Source organism: Lepus europaeus, chromosome 6 (genome assembly GCF_033115175.1).
Source record: "Lepus europaeus isolate LE1 chromosome 6, mLepTim1.pri, whole genome shotgun sequence".
NCBI lineage: Eukaryota > Metazoa > Chordata > Mammalia > Lagomorpha > Leporidae > Lepus > Lepus europaeus.
The window spans coordinates 108675919-108693178 of record NC_084832.1 but is presented as its reverse complement, the minus strand read 5'-3'; the positions used below and the strand labels follow the sequence as shown (position 1 = coordinate 108693178).

General features: G+C 40.1%; 1 protein-coding gene across 2 annotated transcripts in view; it reads right to left on the bottom strand.

The window, feature by feature from the left end:
• Positions 1–17260, bottom strand: part of DERA (deoxyribose-phosphate aldolase) — a 123160-nt gene that overhangs the window by 43164 nt on the left and 62736 nt on the right. Inside the window, exon 6 of one of the 2 annotated variants that reach the window (XM_062194887.1) lies at positions 1538–1666. The exons of the other annotated variant lie outside the window; for it this stretch is intronic. Coding sequence (XP_062050871.1) covers positions 1538–1666 — 129 coding nt within the window. The remainder of the gene's footprint in view (positions 1–1537; positions 1667–17260) is intronic. 2 annotated transcript variants of the gene reach the window in all.

Genomic DNA, 17260 nt, shown 5'->3' with positions numbered 1-17260 from the left:
CTCCCATGTGGGTGCAGGGCTCAAGCACTTGGGCCATACTTCACTGCCTTTCCGGACCACAGCAGAGAGCAGGACTGGAAGAGGAGCAACTGGGACTAGAACCCGGTGCCCATATAGGATGCCAGCACCACAGGCAGAGGATTAACCAAGTGAGCGACGGCACCAGCCCCTTGTAGAGGTTCTAATAGAATGAATGGGAGTACACAGAGGAGATGATGAAGCAGATCCTATGGGAGGGAGTGCTATCGGAGATATTCCCCAACAGGGTGACGTCTGTGCTGAATCTAAAGACCTTAGGAATCATTTGGGCAAGAGACACTCGAGGGAGGGGGCACAGTCTACACCAAGACTCAAAGGGTTGAAAGATGCCCCCTGCAGGAAGCTTCAAGTAATTCTACATAGTTGGAACACAGGAGGTGAAGGGAAAATGAGACGGCAGAGGCACTTGTAGCGTCCTAGGGAGGACTTTTTTAAAAATAAGGACTAAGGAATTTATAGTGTACGTAGAAGTTGAAAAGAAGTCACTACAGGATTTTAAGTAAATAGTACATAATCAAAGTAGAGTTTTAAATTTTAAAAAATTTATTCATTTTCATTTTATTGGAAGGCACAGAGACAGAAACAGAGAAAAACTGCCCACCCACTGATTGACTCCCCAAATGCCTACTATGGCTGGGAATGGACCAAGCCAAAACTGGGAGCCAGAGATACAATCCCAGTCTCCCATAGTGGGGTAAAAATCTAATTACCTGAGCCATCACCTGCTGCCTCCCAGAGTGTACATTATTAGGAAGCCAGAATCAGGAGTGAAGCCAGAACTTGACATGGACATCCCAAGAAGCATCTTCGCCAATTGCACAGCACCTGCCCCCAAATTAGCATTTTCGAAAGATATTTTTGATAACAGTGTGGAGAACAGATTTCAGTTGGGCAAAAGTAAGAACAAGCCAACTGGCTGAATGGGGGATGATGGTGGCCAAAGAAGGCAACACCTGGAATGGAAAGATGCAGTACACACAGCAAAGAGACTCATCAGCTGGCCTGAATGCATAGACTTGCTCCTCATGGAAATGAAGAAACCATCAACCTACATTTGAAAGTATAAGAAACAATGATGGTGTGCTAATTTTTTAACTGACACAAACAAAAGCAGAAGCTGTTTCAGATAGTATGGACACATCTGAGAAAAATCAAAAGTTTAAATACAGAGAGAGACAAGTAAGTCAGAGTTAAAGAAATGCATGTCTCACATATGTTGATCAATGAATAATCAACACAAAAGGCAATTCACTAACAAGAGAGCCATCTACTGCCTTATAAGAAAAATGCAGCAAAAAAATGCAACAAAAATGTGGAAGAAAGCCAAGAATTTTTGACCATGTCACACGGTGTATGAGTGCATAAAATAACTGACTCCCACCTCACAAAAAATTCCAAGTGGCTGGCACTTTTAATAACAGCCAACTGCTTTCACTTTTTCATTTGTCTTGAAAACATCAATTCCGTATAAAACATTACCTGACTGTAAGACACTCACCTGCCATCATTGCTATCATACTGGCTTTATAGACATTAGTAAGAGATCCAAGTTCTCCTGTTGCTAAGATGGTTTTGAGATGAGCTTCCCCACAGGCCTTGCGAAACTGACGAATTTCATCATACAGGGCTAGGGAAGAAAATAATTGAGGCAGTTACAAAGCAGGCAAGTGATAACGTAAGTTGGCAGCCGTTTAGAGCTGGTAGAACCCATTTCAGATTTAGGAAACATAAAGCATTTGTCACTTTCTTAAAATCACCCCAATTTAATATCGCCTAGAGCACTCTGTTGCAGTTCACATCCAGTTACAAGGAAAGCTTAGTTTGCTACCATTACACCGTTTCTCAGCCTTGGCCTGAGGTCCAGAGTCATTGAGCTTTTAAAATATCATTATAATGACATGCAAATTATAAATAATTTCTACCTTTGCCAGATGATGGCTACTTATAAGAAAAAAATTATTTACCATACATACAGTATTGTACCATTTTTTCTTTTTTTATCGTTAAAATTATTGTACCATTTTTCAAAAATAAGGATCCCTATTAATTCTTCCACTCACATGTCATAGGTTCTCCTGTCGGAATATAAAGTAGACCTTTCCTGAGAGCCCTGTTAATGACAAAGAAAACATAACAGCTTGTCCTACTCTCTGCCAAGGTGGATGTCAACATAGCTGACTAAGTGTTGAGCCTGGCCAAGTAGTGTTTCATGAATGTACATAAAGCTTTTCATAGAAAGTTTCAGAAATGCAGCTTTGAATCTATTTATCCCTGACCTCAGAGCCACATCTGGCTTTTGAAGGCACCATATGGCACCCAGAAAGCACCTTGACTTAAAACACAAACACACACACACTCAAGACGTTCACAGGAGACTAGAATTAAAACATAAGTTTATGTTGGTGCTAACACTTCTGAAATCTATACATACAAGGGTTATGCAAAAAGTTCATGGACAATTGGCGCAGTGCACCGGCCATAGCGGCCATCTGGGGGATGAACCAACAGAAGGAAGACCTTTCTCTTTGTCTCTCTCTCTCTCACTAACTCTGCCTGTCCAAAAAAAAAAAAAAAAAAAAAGTTCATGGACAATGCATATCATGAAATAATTATGCACAGATTGCCAACATTTTTGGCAATAAGAAATATCTTTTAAGCCCATTTTTCTAGGAACTTTCTGAAGTACTCTTCTTGACAAAAGAAAATACAAAAAAATGTAAATACTCAAAGTAACAGGATTTTAGTAAACAAAACCAATATGATTAGTATTACGTTTTTGAAAATTGTTTATCAATCTTTTGTCAATGATGCCAGTGGATTTTGGCTTTTACTCAAAACGTGTAAGTTCCCACCTTCACTCTAGAACTCAGCCAATTATTACACTAGTAGGACCACGATGGAGTTTTTTTTTATTTTGTGTGTGTGTTTGTGTGTGGCTGAGTCATGGGAAGCAGTCTGATAAGCACATGGAATGAAGTGAACAGGAGAGGAACATTCATAGTAAGGAGTAGAGTTTTGGGACTGGTGCTGTGACATAGCAGGTGAAGCCGCCACTGATTCCCAACTGCTCCACTTCCAGCTCCTTACTAATGCGTGTGAGAAAGCAGCAGAGGATGTTTGGGCCCCGGCACCCACGTAGGAGACCTCGAAGAAGCTCCTGGCTTCAGTTTGGCCCAGCCCTGTCCGTTGGCTAGAGTCATTTAGGGAGTGAACCAGGGGATAAAAATACTCCCATTCTTTGTCTGTCGGTTTCTCTCTTTGTAACTCTATCTTTCGAATAAATAAATATAAATTAAAGACAAAACAAATCTACCATCTTTTGTCTAAAGACTGCTACTTAGTGCTACACAGTGGATTTCTTTACTTATGGTTAAAACTAAACACACACAAAAAGATGCATTTTATGATTGAGCTATTTATCAGCCATTGAGAGGTTATGTCTTTTAATCCATGATCCAAACAGAATGAACAAAATGTGGTCATTTAATGCTTAACTAGCTTTAACAAACATGCAAACACTGCCTTCTCATTCTTTATCTGCCAGTTCTGCAAATCACTTACTGACCTATGTCACCACAAACAAGATCAAGGTTTCCTGAGAAAATACCTTAACCTTTCAGGTTAATATTTGGCAAGTTTTCATTTCTTTCTGTTACCAGCCTACCCCGAAAAATACAAGAATAATTAAATTAAAAAGTACAACAAATTTTGGGGTGAGCATTTGGCATACTGGTTAAGGCACCTGTATCCAATCACCAGAGTGCCTGGTTTCTGTCCCAGCTCTGTTTCAAATCCAACTTCCTGCAAATACACACCCTAGGAAGCAGCAAGTGACAGCTTAGGTACTTGGGTCTCTGCCACCCAGATAGGAGATCTGAATTGAGTTTCCGGGTCCTGGCATTGGCCTGACTCAGCCCCAGGGATCGTGTGCATTTGGAGAGTGAACCACAGTGAATGAGACTTTTTTGTCTCTATTTGTCTTTCAAATACATAAATTAAAACAAAAAATTTCTTTAATGTTGTGCGAAAAAAAAAAAAAAGTACAACAGATCAGGCCTTTCAATGCTACTGAGCGATACAAAGAGGAAAGAACAATTGCCTTCATTATTGCAGCATCAGCACACCAGCAACTTTAAGAGGCTAGTAGCCTCCTGTCTGGCCATCAAGCAACAGTACCCATGCCGGCCAGTGGCAGCAGCACTCACTCTGGCCCTGTGGCCAGACTCTCCAGTAGCACAATCTGGCTATATTCCATTCCTCAGTATAGCATCATCCTGCTTGTTTGCCAAACCTGGTTCTCCAGGCTTCCTCTTGTTTCAGTGAGCTACTCTATGACCTAATAAATCTCCTTTTAGCTTGATGTAATCAGAATTGGTTCATTAGTTTTCAATTCATAATTCTAGTATAATAATATTTACTGAGGCTGTATGGTGCTATGCAAAATAGCGTGAGTTCCCCCAGTCATCTGGGTTCATATCCCAGCCCTACCACTAAATTCTTGTTTCATTTTGGCAAGTTACTTAGCTCTTCTATTCCAGGACATCTTTAGAAGTATGTTCTTCTCAGAGTTAACTTTGAGCATTCAGTAAGATAATACAGACAGGCTAAGGGCCCTAAAGTGAAAATCAAAAATGTTCCAAAATCTGAAACTTTTTGAACATGGTGTCACAAGTGGAGAATTCTAACCAGTGTTTCATGCATAAATGTACTTAGAATATGGTATACAGTCACCTTCAGGCTATGTATATGTAGAGAAGGTCTCTACAAAACATAAGTGAGTTTTTTATTTAGATTCAGTTTTCACATTATGGATATGTAAATATCCCCAAATCCCAAAAATTTAAAATCTGTAATATTTTTGGTCCCAAGGATGTCAAAGGACACCTAACCTGCACATATAACATGGTAATGACAGTATCGAGCCCATGGTTAAAGTCCAAGGAATGCCAGCTCCTTGTTGACCTACAGCTGTTGCCAGTGGTTATTATTGGCACTGCAGATGTCTTATAAACCTCAAGATTCCAGAGGACTTAGAACAGAAGAAGACACAGCGACCTACGTTTCTTAAAGAACATAATATAAAACTTATTTGGGGCACTAGAAAAGCAGTCTGCAGGAGGGCCAGCACCGTGATTTACTTGGCTAATCCTCTGCCTGCAGTGCTGGCATCCCATATGGGTGCCAGGTTCTAGTTCCGGTTGCTCCTCTTCCAGTCCAGCTCTCTGCTGTGGCCCGAAAGGGCAGTGGAGGATGGCCCAGGAGCTTGGGCTCCTGCACCTGCATGGGAAACCAGGGGGAAGCACCTGGCTCCTGGCTTCGGATCAGTGCAGCGCGCCGGCTGCAGCGGCCATTAAGGGGATGAACCAACGGAAAAGAAAGACCTTTCTCTCTCTCTCTCTTTCTCTCTCTCTCTGTCTATAATTCTACCTGTCAAAAGAAAAAAGAAAAGTAGTCTGCAGGAAAAAGTTAACTATGTATTTTTTTTTTTTTCATTTTATGTGAAAGGCAGAGAGACAGAGATGGACAAAGAAAGATCCCCCATCCCCTAAATGCTTGCAACAGCCGGAGCTGGGCCAGGCCAAAGCTAGGAGCCTAGGACTCAATCTGGGTCTCCCACATGTGTGGCAAGAATCCAAATAAGCAATCACTTGCTGCCTTCCAGGGTGCTCATTAGCAGGAAGCTGAATCAGAAGAGAAGGAGCCAGGACTCAAACCTGGTCCTCCAATATAGGATGCAGGCATCCCAACTACTGCACCAAACACCCACCCACCCCACACAATTCTTTTTAAGCTTGGAGCTCATGCTTCTTTAAATAGCACAGGCTCTTGGGATAAGACGGTTATTGCTGCTCGTTAGCTATCTAAACATAGGAATTACTCAATTTCGTAATCCTAATTACTTAGGAAAGCTCAGTTTGCAGATATTTTTGTGAAGATTAAGTAATACATGTGACTAGAATTAAACCAACAAGGAAGGCATTTAGTTGGCATTTAGTCATTCAATACCAGTTTTCTGTATCTTTCCTCAAAAACTACCAGAAATAGAGTGAGAGTGTGGGCGGAAGGGAGGGCAGGATGGGAAGGATCACTGTGCTCCTAAATGTGTATCTATGAAATTTATCCACCTTACATAAAAACAAAACAGAAAACCAAAAACAACTTTAACAAAAAAAGAAAGCACTGAACTAATACTTCTGAAATTAGAATCTGCAGATTTAAGAAAAAAATAAGACACTTCACTCTCCAACATAAACGGCTGAAGTCGCAAAGAAGTACGTTAGTGCTTGGGGAGTTTTGAGCAACTTCATGATACAGTGATATATATCCTGGAAACTAGAGAGGTGATACATGCATATCAAAGTGAATTGGTAGCTAACATGTAATTCAGTCAATTTCAAGTTATATCCTTTAGCATACTCATCTGACACTTTCCTTTCGATATAAATGAGAAAGACAACAGAAAAATGAATGGGTAGCTATTCCGCTACATTAGCAGGGGTAATTACAGTGGTAGGGTATGGATGTATTATAATTGCAACTTGGCTAGACCTCTGGAAGGAATTAAACATGTGAAGCAACAAGAGATTCCTTTCCAAAAAAGTCTTCACAAATAATAACTTCTCGGAGGGATGAGAATTCCCAAGCTTTCAAAAATCTTCCTTCAAAAATCCTTCCAAGCATTCAGACACATCATTTAAACATCACTTGTGCATTCATAAGCTTTTGAACACTATAACGAAATGTCCGACACAAGCTATTTAGGAAGAAATGCAGTTTACTTAGCTCACAGCTTCAGAAACTGAAAATCCAAGCAGCATACTGCAGGCACTGTGGTGAGAGCAAGGACAAACCCTTGGCTGATCACTTCAAGGGACCGATGGCAATGGCCAGAGTGAGTGTAGGAAAAACCAAGTGACAACATCTCAAACCAGGAGAGAGAGAGCTGAGTGGGGCAGACTTACCCCTTTTATTTATTTATTTATTTATTTATTTTTAAAGAGTTATTTTATTTATTTGAAAGAGTTACAGAGAGAGGCAGAGACAGAAAGAGGTAGGTCTTCCATCCACTGGTTCACTCCCCAGATGGCTGCAACGGCTGGAGCTGCACTGATCCAAAGCCAGGAGCTTCTTCCAGGTCTCCCAGGCGGGTACAGGGGCCCAAGGACTTGGGCCATCTCCCACTGCTATCCCAGGCCATAACAGAGAGCTGGATCAGAAGTGCAGCAGCCGGGACTAGAACCGGCTCCCATATAGGATGCCAGCACTTTAGGCCAGGGCGATAATCCACTGTGCCACAGCGCCGACCCCTACTTACCCCTTTTATAATAACCATTTTGTGAAAACTCAAAGGGTCACAGGAGAACTACTTTCCAAGGCTACACCCTCAGTAACCTAAGGAACTGGCACCAGGCCCTATATCTTAATGGTTCCACTACCTCCCTACACCACCATGGTGGGCACTATGCCTTTTAGCACATGACATTTATAGGAAACAATCAAATGGCATTCAAACCACAGCATCTTGTGAGGTAGCTCGCTGCCACTTCCACATTTCAGATGAGAAATGTGCAATGTGGAAAGATGAATGGCTAGCCCAAAACCTTATCACTACTCAGCTGTAAAACAGAGATCAGAATTTCATGTCTTGAGAAGTTGAATATAATTTTATTTCCTACTTCCTCAATCTTTTTTGCCTCTTTCTAGCACACACACCCATACATGCATGTGCATATAAACACTGTATTAAAAATGTATTCTCTGGGCCAATGCTGTGGCATAGAAGGTTAAGCCTTCATTTGAAGTGCCAGCACCCCATATGGGAGCTAGTTCATGTCCTGGCTGCTCCTCTTCTGATCCAGCTCTCTGTTTATGGCCTGGAAAAGCAACAGAAGATGACCCAAGTGCTTGGGCCCCTGTATCCAGGTGGGAGACCTGAAAGAAGCTCTTGGCTCCTGCAGTCTGATTGGCCCAGCTCCAGCTATTGTGGCCATTTAAGGAGTGAACCAGCAGATGAAGACTTTCTCTCTCTCTCTCTCTCTCTAACTCTGCCTCTCAAATAAATAAAATCTTTAAAAGAAAATGTATTCTCATGGAAACAAACATAAGTACTTCCAATAATAAAGTAATCAAAACCCAAAACCTAAAGGGATACCAAGAGCCATCCCATTTAAAACAATCCATTTTATAGATGGGTGGTATAATCCTAGGACATGGCCATTTTTAGTGCTGTGGCAGGAGGAGAGGGGAGAGTTCATAAAATGTTAAGTTCCAAAGCAAGTCAGAAACATAAAATACTTTATTGTGTATGATTCAGTATGCTAAGAAAATATGTAAACTGCTCTCCTAGCCTCCAGGATGGGAACAAAAGACAGAATTTGTGTTGCAGGAGGGTCTCCATGTTTCCGTCAGGACTTCTTGGCTGGAGCTTTCTGCTAATTAGCTGTATTTCTCAGGAAAGTTACTGAACCTCCCCAAGCTTCATTCTTCTCCTTAAGACAGGACAACAAAGTTTTCACTTTCCAGCTAAAATACTTCTTAAATTCTGAGGATAAATATAAAAGTAATTACTCAAATGATTCTAGAGGTAATCAATTAATTATTTCCTTGCAGCTCCACCTTTAATAAGCACATGTAAAATGAAGATAAACTGATTTACTCCAAAAGCTTAAGCTGCTAATAACTAAGACCGAATAGTCTCTGTTTAAATTGATTTAAAAAGACAATTCTTTTTTTTTTTTTTTTTGCTTTTTCTAACAACTTTATTTGTCCCTCATTTTCAACAAGTGGTTTTTCTGGTTTATAAGACATGGTCTATTTATTGAAATGTCCAGATCAGAGAAGTAAGATCTAACTAGCTGATACCAAGAGTGGAGCCTACATGTCTTTGTGCTGTTTACTGACAAGTACTTACTAGAAGTCACCGTTTTTCAAAAAGCACATACGTGTTCAAATACGCTTATTACATATATTTGCGACCAAGGCATCACAAAGAGGTCACAAAAACACAGGCTTAGTTTAGTTCACAATATAGATCCTGTGAAAACACAGTTCTCATCTTCGCAGTTTACAATTTTCATATAAATTTAAAGCAGTTAAACAACCTTTGAAACTACATCAGTTAAAAAAAAAAAAAGACAGACAATTCTGACTGTCTTGGGGAGCCTTCAGCTAAACAGAGAACAGGGGAGCAGAGGAACTAGAGGCCACTTACCACCACAACACGTGGGACACATGGGGCAGTAATGTCACCAGAATCTAGGGCAAGAGTCCCTCACATGCTCACATGCTACACTTGCAGGTAAGGAAGGGCTTTCAGCCAGCTCTACCAGGAAAAGAGAAGGACACAACTATTGGTGAAGACTGAGAAGGAACTGGCAAGCACAGACCGGGGGACAGGCTAGGGAGACAGTGTGATGGATCTAAAGACAGTCCTATTTAAGGCAATCCAACAAACAGGTAAATAAAGATCAAATTGATGAACATTCTGAGGACAATGGGAGGAATATGTCTCATTAACAAGACAGAGGGACACAAAAATGGAAAGGAAGATGAGAATAAACCACATGGTGCTGGACTGTCATGGAGGTTATCATTGTGAACATAGGAGTTCCAATACAGATACAATTCTTGCTATGAACCAAAAAAACAGTCATTTGGAAGGCTATTCTGAAAGATGACTGATGTATGAAATGGAATTCAAATGCCAGGGCTGCAAATTAGTCAGAATAATGCAACAGTTAACAAAACACACATATCAGAGAGGTGGCTGGCATAGTGATATCACATCAAAAACTTGGTAATAAATGCTTTGATTTATAATGAGGTTTTCTGGAGTAGTGAAAGCAGGTGAACTAGAGACCCAGGATGTATTACATTGTAGATGCTTCACCAATATCATGACATAGCAGTAGAAGAACTGAGTCCTGTCTGTCCCCACTATCACTCCGATTACTGTCATACTGACGACAAGTAGAAGTCATAACCTGACCTCTACCCATCATTCCCAGCTGAGAAACAAATGAGGCTGCACCACTGGAAGGTTCACTGTCAGGAACTGGAGGACTCAGCCACAGGGAGAAAGGCCTGTGTGCATCTGAACAGATCTAGGCAGTCGAGGGAGGAGTCACAGTGCATGTGTTCAAACAGCATCTGAACAGGCAGACAACTGGCTCTATCTTCTTCAGTCCTGCCCCTATTTACCCCCTACTTATAGGAACCTGCATCTATAGCATCTGACTTTTCTCTACTTTGCATGATCTTCCCTCTCACCTAAGAGGAAAGTATATCCATCTTGAAGCAGCTGACAATTCACTGAGTTTTTTGGAAAAGCACTGCTCTAGACATGAGACCTGTTTAGAATTAGGATTTCAGTAAAAATCCAAGTGTACAAAGATTATGTTCCTAATTTGTGTGTATCATGCATTCAAAGCCAGTTACAAAAAAATAACTGTTAAGGGAATCGGCACTGTGGTACAGCAGGTAAAGCTGCTGGCAACCCATTTGGCTCCAGTTCGAGTCCCAGCCACTTCATTTCTGATCCAACTCCCTGCTAATGCACCTGGGAAAGCAGCACAAGATGGCCCAAGGGTTTGAGTCCCTGCACCCAGGTGGGAGATCCAGAAGAAGCTTCTTGCTGCTGGCTTTGGATTGGCCCAGCTATGGCCATTGTGGCCATTTGGGGAGTGAATCAGAAAATAGAAGATCTCATCTTGCTCTCTCTCTTTCTAACTCTGTTTTTCAAAAGTAAGTAAATCTTTTTTTTTTTTTTGAATAACCATTAAGGTGCCGGGCACGGTGGTGCGCGCCTGTAGTCCCAGCTACTCAGGAGGCTGAGGCTGGAGGATCACTTGAGTCCAGGAGTTCTGGGCTGTCGTGCGCTATGCCACTCGGGCATCCGCACTAAGTTCGGCATCAATATGGTGACCTCCCAAGAGCGGGGGACCACCAGGTTGCCTAAGGAGGGGTGAACTGGCCCAGGTCGGAAACGGAGAAGGTCAAAACTCCCATGCTGATCAGTAAATAATCATTAAGGAACGTATCCCAGCAATTAGTTTTTGAGTGCCAGAAAAATGTCCAACACTGCACAAGAATGGCCTGAAAATAACTCCTAAGATAATTTTATGGACAGTAAAACACTATAAAATTGTATAGCAACCATCTAAACTAGAAAAGTTACAAAAAGTTCATAAACAATGTCATCCACCAAAGCAACTAATTAATCTTGTAAGGCTAAAAACGGAGATGGGCTGAAAAACAAAGCAGTAAAATAACTTACAAGAAATAATATTTTTGTCAATAATTTTTGAACTTGTAAAGAATCATAGCATAAAAACAAAAGCCCATAAAAGCACACAGTTGCCGTAAGTACCTCTAAACTTTGACTGCTATAAATAACTCTCAAAACAGAAACCACTGTTTACAGATTATATGATTCCTCCCCAAAAAGTATCTATGATTTTAGAGATGGCTTTAAAAGATTTATTTGAAAAGTGGTGGTAGGGGGAAAATCTTCCATTTCCTGGTTCACCTCCCACCCCAACTCACTCCACCCCACAAATAGCAACAACAGTCAGATCTGAGCCAGGCTAAGCCAGGAACTCCATCCTGGTCTCCTACATGGATGTCAAAGACTCAAGTACTTGGTCATCTCCCACTGCCTTCCCAGCACAGTGGCAGGAAACTTAAGGAGAAGCAGAACAGATGGGACTTGAATCAGCACTCCCATATGGAATGCAGGAAACCTACATGGCAGGTTAACCCACTGTGCCACAACGCCAACCCTCAGAGACTGCTTTCTAATAAGATCATGATTAACATTTCTAAAAAAGAAAAAAAAATCATAATTTCTTTTCAGAAATGTTCTTTCTACCATCTTCTGGTGTAAAAATAAGCAAAATAAATTAGTACCCCAATTTTTAGAATCTATGCTATACAAGGGTACAACAAAAAGTCCACAGAAAAATGGGTTAAAAAGAAATCCATTTTGGTGCAAGAAACTTGGAATTTTTATACATATTTTCTATGAATGTTGTAAATACCTCTAATATGAGAGAATGACAGAATTTGTGGCTTTGGCCCTGAGATTTCTTTATTTCACCCTAAAATTTGTAATAACCATAAGGTATGTACTCCACAAACCTGGTTTAGGAAAGTAACTCAAGGGTGAACAACTGGAGATGAAAAGTATATGAGGCTGCAAATACAGGAGACAAATGATATTTTCAATTGCCACATTGAACACATTATGCTAGGAAAATGTCATAGAAGGTCTTAGCTACCTTTGGAGACATGTCTGGTGACCAAGGCAAACAGCTGATAGCCTTTCCATGTTACTGGTAAGTAAATATATTAGGTACCTACTCATATATGCAGGAGATAGAGTTCATTTTAAAAAAGCAAAGGAAGAAAAAGTAAAACAGTAAAAGATACCTCTGTATATTTACAGAGTATGGAATATATTTAATTTTCAACATCTGGCTCAATAAGATTTATGAGATGATGAATCCCTTCTAGAAAAGGCTTGTTTCCAGGAACTGTTTAAGAATGGCAACTTAGATGTCAACTTCAATATCATCACAAAGAAATATTATATTACACATGCTGATCATGAGAATACTCACAGGGAAAATGCCAAACAGAAAATCACAGGTCATTCTAACTCTACAGGACTGTAAACATCATTGAGTTCCATCGCCTTCTTCTGCTATTTCCCATGCCAACACACTATCATCATCAGGAAGGGGAGGGATGGAGAAGGAAACACTGCAGTTGGCATGGAAGGTTTCATCTGAGCCAAGAAATGCATTGTGGGAATTTACATAAATCATTCACTTTCATCACTATTGTTGTCCTGTGACTGAGGAGTCACTATCACCATGTTATATAAAAGAAATGGAAGACACATAGAGGAACTTGCTCACAAGTAAACTGGTGGACCCAGAATTCCAACCTGTCTCTGCCTAATGCCAAGACTCTGCTCTCAGCTACCCCTTCTCACTCCAGTGTGTTGGTTCTAGGTCTGAGTCCAACAATAATCGGGTTATCTGGATGAACATCCCCCTTTAGTTGCTGTCTTCAACACAGAGTGCAGCCTTCCCCAAGGGCACAGAAGTAGACACACTTTCTGGCTACACTCACCAGAGTAAAACTTTATTCATCAAGCTTCCTATTTACAACTAATTTCAGAGCAGGCTACATAAATAGAAATGCATGGGAACAGGAAGTGTACTAATTAGTCAGTATGTAATTCAACAATGTATGTATGTAAATTTAACCTTGCTTCAATTATCCAGCACCTAAATTATGTGAAACCAAGAAGCACAAACTTGGGGACAGTGCTGTGGTGTAGCAGAAAAAGATGTCACCTGCAGAGCCAGCATCCCATATGGGCACCAGTTCAAGTCTTGGATGCTCCATTTCCAATCCAGCTTCTGCTATGGCCTGGGAATTGGGAATGAATCAGCAGATGGAAGACCTCTCTCTCTCTCTCTCTCTCTCTCTCTCTCTCTACCTCTCTTTTCTCTGTGTAACTCTCACTTTCAAATAAGTTAACATATTTTTTAAAAAAAGCACTAACTTGAAATGTCTTCTTTTAATTTTTGAGCAAATATCTAGTCTGTTTAAAAATAAAAAGAAGTATGTTTAAAAGTAAAAAGAAGACATTCCAAGTCAGTGCTTCCCAGTGAGGAAGGAATATGGGATGGTTGGGGTAGACCAACCTGGAGAGATTTTTACAGTGTAGGAAGCATCTATTCCAACCAACACTCAATTGTCATATTACACATGCCCAGAGGGATCTGAGAGATTCTACTGGCAGAGGAGTTGGGATAAGCAATGGGAAAATGTCATCAGGTAATTCTGAGAATCAACAGTATATCCCATACAGTATCTTGTCAAAACCACTGTCCTTAATGATAAATTAGATATACTCATCTACATCCACATGGAAAGGTAAGAAAGAGGCACTGGTAGGAAAGGAAAGGACAGTGTGCTCCAGTGAGTTGAACATGACCAGACAATACAAAGCCTAAATACAAAAAGTCCAAGACTCTGTGTTGTCATCTAAGGAGTGAGTCAACTCAGGGATTTTAGGAGCCTGTGAACACATCACTCACTGTATTTCAGAATACTACAAGGTACTTCAACAAGGTCACAGACAATGGAATTTAAGGATAAACTTATTTTTGGTGCAAAAAAATTTTTGAAACATATGCATATGAGGGATCTTCAAAAATCTCATGAAAAATGTATATTAAGAAAAACAAATGCAAGGATTTAAATATTTTGCACCAAAATAAACCTCTTTAAAGTTTACTTTCCACTAGTTTTTGAAGTATCTTCATGTAATCTTTGGTAAAACAGTCCTGAAAAATCAAGAAAAAGCTGTATTTAATAGAAGTTGTGAATAAAACAAGGGAAATATAAATTTTTTCATAGATTTCTTTATAAAATGGCTAGATTCTCAGACTTCAAGAAGATTCACTGCTTTTGAATATTCACTTCTAAGAAAATGAAGGATGAAGAGCAACATGGTTTGGCAAGAAAATGCAACAGGAGTTTTGGAGCCAAAGAGATGTAGGGTCCAGTGTTCAGGATATCAGCTTGTCCTGGGCGTACAGATGCAACTGTCATCAGTGAGAAGAAGTCACAGTGGGACAGAGCCCAAGGACCACTGACACCTCAGGAGTAGCTGGAAAATCCTGCACATGAGACACAGGAGTGACCTCAGGAATGTAGATGAAGCAAACCCAAGATAAGGAAGTGTTTACAGAAGGAAGAAACTGGCTACCTTGTGAAATGCTGCTGAATGAAAGCTAAATAAAGAGCTGAGGAATGTGCCGTGGACACAATGAGAGGAGGGGTATCAGTATCTTGTTTAGAAATTGTTAAATTGGAAATGGCATAGAAAATTAATTAATTTTAAAAAAATATTATGTAGGATCTCTGTCTTTAATGTGCTGTACACTGTTATTTAATGCTATAACTAGTACTCCAACAGTATTTTTTTCACTTTGTGTTGCTATGTGAGAGTAAACTGTTGAAATCTTTACTTAATATATACTAAACTGATCTTCTGTATATAAAGAGAATTGAAAATGAATCTTGATGTGAATGGAAGGGGAGAGGAAGCGGGAAAGGGGAGGGTTGTGGGTGGGAGGGAAGTTACTGGAGGGGGGAAGCCATTGTAATCCATAAGCTGTACTTTGGAAATTTATATTCATTAAATAAAAGTTTAATAAATGAAAAAATAAAAAATTTAAAAAAAAAAGAAATTGTCAAGACAGAGGCAGCATTATGATGCAGCATGTTAAGCTGCCTGTGATAATGGTGTCCCATATGGGTTCTGGAGCAAAACGCAGCTGCTCCACCTCCCATCCATATCCTTGCTAATGAGACTGGGAAAACAACAGAGGGTGGTTCAAGGGGCCCTTGCACCTGAGTGGGAGACCTGGTTGGAGTTCTAGGCTCCTGGCCTTGGCCTGGCCCAGCCCTGGCCAACGTGAGAGTAAACCGGTAAATGGAAGCTATCTCTCTCTCTAACTCTGCCTTTCCAATAAATAAATAAATCTTTAACAACAACAACAAATTGAAATTTGTCAATACAAACAAGTAAACAGACTGCTTCAAGAATCTTAGTCATGAAGAAGAAAAAAAAAAAGAAAGGGAGAGTTAGCTGGGGGAGGAGAAGGAATGTGGTTTATTTTAAAAACTGGATTTTAAAAACAAAAGCTTGAGTTTGTTCAAATGCCTGATGGGAATGACTAGAAAGAGAGAGGCTCCAGACACAGCAGGAAGACAATGGCCAGCACACGCATCAAGGACTCTGACAGTGCCAGGGCACACAAGCGTCACCGTGCAGGAAGGAGAAAAGCAGGAAGAAAAGGAAGCAGACCTGATGCCCTGACTATAAAAGACCTCCTGTCCCACAGTTTCTATTTTCTCTGAGGAACAGCAGGAGGGTCATCTGCTAACAGAGGATGGTACCTAGGAGGGGGCAAGACTTAGGAGTTTAAGGAAAATGGAGATTGTAAATTAAATAAACCTTCCTTCCTCTATTTATTCAAGAGGTAGAAAAGGAGAGAGAGAGAGAGAGAGAGAGAGAGAGAGAGAGAGAGAGAATGGCCAGTCAAGCTGGGCCACGGCCAAAGCTAGGAGCTGGGAACTCAATCCAGGTCTCTTGTATGGGTAGCAGGATCCCACTTACTTGAGCCATCACTATTGCTTCCCAAGGTCTGCATCAGCAGGAATCCAGATTCAGAATCCAGAGCCAGGTATCGAACCCAGGCGCCTTAACTGGTATTTTAACTGCTGGGCTAAAGGCCTACTTCAAAACAGAGATTTTAAATGATCACCACGGAGAATCCTAAGTGAGCAATAAGTTTATTTCCAATCACTTCTCCCAGTTCATACCACAGGCTATGGACTCTTATGACCATTAGAAATGGCTGGGATACACTCTGGACAGCTAGGCTTAAAAAAATGAGGTCATTTTTCTTGTCCTTTGCCAAGTGTTCCACAAACTTCAGCGCCAGAGAGGAGATAGCCCTGGATTTGAAAACATAATAATAGCCTGGCAGAAGTTTCCATCAACAAATTCCAAGAGATCTATTTTAGGCCTACACTTGCATTTTAGTAAACAGCAAAAGTTAAAACATGACACCGGCAAAATAGAATATGTGATCAAATTGAGAATCAAAATTAAGACAAAATATGGTAGTGAAAAAAAGTCCTAAGTCATGGCAGGTTTCTATTCAAAAATAGGTTTCTAGTATTAAATATTCCTTTTCAATTTGTTTTGGGCCAAAAGGTTATTAACACCATAAAAACATGCAGTTAATAGAAAAGCATGGTCTAGGACAAAGATGTGTTATATTTGTACAATGTCTATTATTGGGAAATTATCAGTTCTAAAAAACAACCATTCCTTTGTATATTAAGGGATAGCCAATTACCTCAAAACCCATCATCTTGTATTTTATTTTATTATATTTTATTGTATTGTATTTTCCAATTAGCAGTATTCTAGAGATATGAGCACATGTTATAATATAAACTATACTTCTATATCTATAACTGCTCAGTGAAAAATGTAAGAGACATATGGATTTTATCCAACTAAATCTCACAAAACTTATTTTAAATATTATGCTTACTCCAAATGTTTTAAACATTATGCTTATTCATTTTCTCTTATTCTAACCTTAAATCTTAACTGAAATCT